Source organism: Gossypium hirsutum, chromosome D10 (genome assembly GCF_007990345.1).
Source record: "Gossypium hirsutum isolate 1008001.06 chromosome D10, Gossypium_hirsutum_v2.1, whole genome shotgun sequence".
NCBI classification, from domain to species: Eukaryota; Viridiplantae; Streptophyta; class Magnoliopsida; order Malvales; family Malvaceae; genus Gossypium; species Gossypium hirsutum.
The window spans coordinates 30,616,645-30,621,453 of NC_053446.1; the positions used below are offsets into that span (position 1 = coordinate 30,616,645).

The window sequence follows — 4,809 nt, forward strand, 5'->3', positions numbered from 1 at the left end:
TTTTTCTTAGAAATAAAGATTTATTTAACCTTTTTACAAAAAGAACAATACTCAAAGCAGTGCAAATTTGTTGAATTATATTATATCACTTTTTGAAGTATTTATTTATAAAATAAAATAATTGCATCCTTTTATATGATTTATTAATTTTAAAATTTTTATAAAATAATGTGCTTTATGTCATTCATAAAAATTATAATAAAATTTAAAAATAATTTAATGATATTTAATTATTAAAAAAACTAATTGCTTCTAAAAGAATAAAGTTGAAAGAAAATAAAAAGTGTAATAATAAATTTAAAGTTAAATTAATTCATCATGATATTTTTAATTTATACAACATAAAAATAGAAATAGTTGAGCGGATTGAGCTTTGAGAAGCTTATTTTCCAAGTAAATCTAAAATATAAAACCAAACAATTAACTTTTTGATTGTTTAAGTTTTTTATATTTATTTTCGCATATATAAATAATATAATAAGTATGGTATAATTAATAAATTTAGATTTAAATAGTTTTGGATAATGTTGAGAGAGTTTGGCTTAAGAAAACAATATTGAGATCTTTAGAGGCAACCAAAGCATGAATTACTTAAGGGTTCCTAACCCTTGACAGCTTCAATATAATACCTTCATGGCTCATGATGGGGTTGGTGAAGAAATTGAGCTTTCTTAGGGTGAGTTTGGATGGGTGATGCGTTTACCCGCGGTTAGTGTAAAAACAGCAGTGACAGTGAGATTAGATAATGTAGCGTGAGACAAAAAATAAACTAAACGCACCGTACCGCACCTAATCATCCATCCAAACCCACCCTTAGTCTAAGGCGAGTAGGTTCCTTTAGAGTGTTTACATTTTTCCCACCAGTTTTATTTAATTAATGTATTATACTTTTAATTTTCGTATAATATATAAAAGTAATTTAATATAAACTAATATTGAACCTCGAGGCTGGATGGAGCAAACTTTTTGGGCAAGTTGCTTAATAGTTTTCCTAATCCAGAGGTGGGTGTAGAGAGCTTCAGTAATGGCCCAAGGTGAGGCCTAGTCGCTAGTTTTTAAAATCCCTCCCAAAGAGAAGAACCAAAATCTCAGAGTCTACAACTTCTTCAGCTTTGAAATATTTCCTCCACCTCCACTCCTCTCCTATCCCATTTTATTTCTAAATATGTAACTTTTTAATTTTAATTTTAATTGCAGAAAATATTTAGTACTCACAAAATTAACTACATTTACCGCAATTTCAGCATTTCGTCGTTAATCCTATTTTCTTGTCCGATCCCATCCCATCCACACTCTTCGCTCTCTTTCCTTTAATCTGTTTTCATTTTCTGTCATTTGCAAATTGAATTTTTGGTTCTTGAATTCTAGGTTTAGGGTTTTGAGAGATGGGGCAACAGACGTTGATCTACAGCTTTGTGGCTCGTGGCACGGTGATCCTCGCTGAGTATACCGAGTTCACCGGTAACTTCACAAGCATTGCCGGTCAATGTCTCCAGAAGCTCCCTACTTCCAACAACAAATTTACCTACAATTGCGATGGCCACACCTTCAATTACCTCGTTGAGAATGGATTCAGTATGAATGTCTTTTTTTTTTTCCTTTTCATCTTTTGGTTACGATTTGCGATCAGTATCTTCGTGTTATCTGATTGGTTTGGCCTTTTGTTTTCCAAATTGTAGTGGTCTCCGGACTCTTTTCTTTTTGGATTGATTATTTAATGATTTTAATATGAATACCGACATGCGGTCCTTTTTATTGTTTAGTTTTGTTGATTTCCTTGGTTTTTAGTCCTCTTGATTTTGCTTATTCGTGTAAGATTTGCGTTGGTTGTTCTCTCTTTAGTGGAATGAATCAATAAAAGAACGCGAAGATTGTTCAAATCATTGAACATGTTCTGTAATGTTCCTTATAAAGAAAGAAAGTTTTCTGGGATTTAAATATAGAGAGCAGCGGGATGTTATGACCGCTATTTTGTGGTTTTGATTATATACTGCAACTGACCACAATTAGGCAATTGCGATAAATGTTTTCTTTTTCCGTCCTGTTTCAATGGACAATGATGTATCATATGGATGTATATTATAATCTGATTAGCTTTGTTAATGCGTGATATGATACTGTATCTTTTGGTGGATGGTTTTTCCTCTTTTCTTCTTTTGATAGGCAAGGTAATATTCGGTGTGAATGCATTAATGGGATGAGTCTAAACATTTTCATGTTAACCAATCATGTGTATGTATTGCGTATCTGGATTCACACCAATGACAATGCTTGCAAATGAGTTCTATGCTGGTAATAATTGTAGTACCAAATGGATTCTTCATATGCAGAAAGTAAAATTGATGTTGGGAAGCAAAAGGAAGCCTTTTTTATACATTGTTCGTTACATGTTTTGTCATGTTCATCTTTTCCATCGACAATCATATCCAGGTCACTGTCTCATTTACAATTGTAGCAGCCTGCAGTTTTTTAGCTTTCTTCGTGGTTGCATCTTGATGCAAATTCGTGCATATTGTTTTCTAGATTTAAAGCTGTTGGTTTGTGCCTTCAGAGAGAAAAAGGGAGATATAGTTATCCTTTTCTAAACATAGTCATTTTAATCATAGATTTGGATGCTGACTTCTGGTTTGAATGGGAAATTAATCAAGAAATGATTGCTTATTTTCATACTCGTTTTGTTCAAATACATTTGGTGCTGCAGCCTACTGTGTGGTTGCTGTTGAATCTGCTGGCAGGCAAATTCCAATTGCATTTCTGGAAAGAATTAAGGAAGACTTCAGCAGAAGATATGGTGGAGGGAAGGCTGCAACTGCTACTGCCAAGAGCCTGAATAGAGAATTTAAGTATATCTCACTCTTAAGTTTCTTCTCCTAGAATTATATCCTTCTGCATGGTGGTGTGCTTAGTTCATTGTACATGATAGGTCCAAATTGAAGGAGCATATGAAGTATTGTGTGGAACATCCTGAAGAGATCAGCAAACTTGCCAAAGTGAAGGCCCAAGTTTCTGAAGTCAAGGGTGTTATGATGGAAAATATTGAGAAGGTAATAAGCGCATTCTGACTCTGTAGATGTTGTATATGTAGTTTGACATTAAAATATGGCTAGATATGCATAACCAGTTGTCATAATTAGCAAGCATGGGTTATAAAATAGAATGATAGTTGTTTTCATTTGGTAATACCATTTCAATTTGGCAGGTACTTGACCGTGGTGAGAAGATTGAGTTGCTGGTGGATAAAACTGAAAACCTTCGTTCACAGGTTACTCTTATTCAAACTGCATTTCATAGGTTGCATTATGGGGAAATTGTTTCCTTACCAAACTTGGTTTTTTCTTTTTTCTTTTTCAAAATGATTTAATTCTCCTCAATGTAAAATTCCAATTATACCTCTTATGCTGTTGCACTGTATGATGCATTTTAAGTGGATGTACAATGATGCTGCATTCCAGGCACAAGATTTTAGGCAGCAGGGAACTAAGATAAAAAGAAAGATGTGGATTGAGAACATGAAGATGAAATTGATTGTGTTTGGAATCGTTCTTGCCTTGGTTCTTATAATTGTGCTGTCAATCTGCCCTGGCTTCAAATGTTAAAACTGCGAGGATAGCCATCCCTGGTACAGCTGTTGCTGCGATGATGCCAACTGGGTTGTCTTGATAGGCGATGGGTCTATATGAATTCATTTATTTGTTTAGTTCACGTATATTTCTCCCTTTGCTAGCCGTTTAGGACAGGGAGAGGCTTCTGCATCTCGGTTGTCTGTGTGTATAGGATTTAGTTGGGAACTTGTCACGGTAGATAAATGTTTCTATCATTTATTTTCTTCTTTATGTGTTGTGTAAGGAGAAATACTCCGATGCCTGCTTATCCTATTTGCCCCTTCCAAATATTATAAAAAATCATTCTTCTTTCTGTTATCAATTTTCTGTTTTCCTTTTAAAGCTTATGCTTGGTTGGGAGCTGCTGCTTGTGCTGCCTTCATCCGTCACCTTGAAGTGGTTATATAACATTTATATCTATCGTCTATATATGCAAGTGTATATATCAAATTAACTTTTAATATATTTTTTATGGCCTTTTTTTTCTTTTTTGGTCACTCAATTATTACATCTTTTTTTATTACCCAACTATGGAAAGTTATAAATTCACTTAGCTATTCAATTTTATCTTTTTTGGTCACTCAATTATATTAGATTTTTAAGTGTTTCTATGTTTACATTAGTTAGTTGGTAACTAAAAAATATAAAATTAAAAGTTAGGTGACTATTTTATAACTTTTCATAATTGTGTGACCAAAAAGGAAAAAAAAATATAGTTGGGTGACCTCTACCATAATTTACCTTTAAAAATTTCTAAAATTAACGGAGTTATGCTATCTAAATATTTGATTTCTTTGTTTTATTTAAACTGCAATTAATTAATATTTAAAAATGTCATTCTCATAATAGTAATCTACTTTAAATTTAATAAATTTGTATATAAAATTTTTAATTAGCTTATTTAAATTTCAAATTAATAGTTTTTTCTATTTAATTATTTCAAAAATAAAATAACTTAATTTAATTAATATATAGTTTGTTAACCTACAATTAAGCCATTAAATTCTAAAGTTTTGAATTAAAATTTGAGATAAATATCAAAATTATACATGAACTATGTGTAATTGTATACATGAACTTTGATTTTGTGCAATTTTACATATGAAATTTTGATTTGATTCAATCCTTATACATTATTAACATCATTGTTCATATAACATCATTTTATATTTATATATTGTATACATAAATAATTATATTTATCCAA

The 4,809-nt window shown here is 31.6% G+C and overlaps 1 protein-coding gene across 3 annotated transcripts; it reads left to right on the forward strand.

The window, feature by feature from the left end:
- Positions 1–937: 937 nt before the first annotated feature.
- Positions 938–3,920, forward strand: LOC107914847 (putative vesicle-associated membrane protein 726). Of its 3 annotated transcripts, none has more exons than XM_016843897.2 (6): positions 938–1,167; positions 1,369–1,575; positions 2,702–2,843; positions 2,924–3,044; positions 3,200–3,262; positions 3,453–3,920. In XM_016843897.2, the coding sequence occupies exons 2-6, from the start codon at positions 1,386–1,388 to the stop codon at positions 3,594–3,596; spliced, it is 660 nt and encodes a 219-aa protein (XP_016699386.1). In that variant the 5' UTR covers positions 938–1,167; positions 1,369–1,385; the 3' UTR covers positions 3,597–3,920. The 3 variants fall into 3 exon arrangements, with proteins under 3 accessions (XP_016699386.1, XP_016699385.1, XP_016699384.1); XM_016843896.2 differs by having other exon boundaries at positions 938–1,034; XM_016843895.2 differs by having other exon boundaries at positions 1,076–1,270.
- The last annotated feature ends 889 nt before the right edge of the window (positions 3,921–4,809 follow it).

Excerpts from the sequence above, each read along its gene's own strand:
- LOC107914847 (XM_016843897.2), top strand. The coding sequence starts at position 1,386 with ATGGGGCAACAGACGTTGATCTACAGCTTTGTGGCTCGTGGCACGGTG. Across the intron at positions 1,576-2,701 it reads CCTCGTTGAGAATGGATTCA|CCTACTGTGTGGTTGCTGTT; the intron begins GTATGAATGTCT and ends TTGGTGCTGCAG. Across the intron at positions 3,045-3,199 it reads TGATGGAAAATATTGAGAAG|GTACTTGACCGTGGTGAGAA; the intron begins GTAATAAGCGCA and ends TCAATTTGGCAG.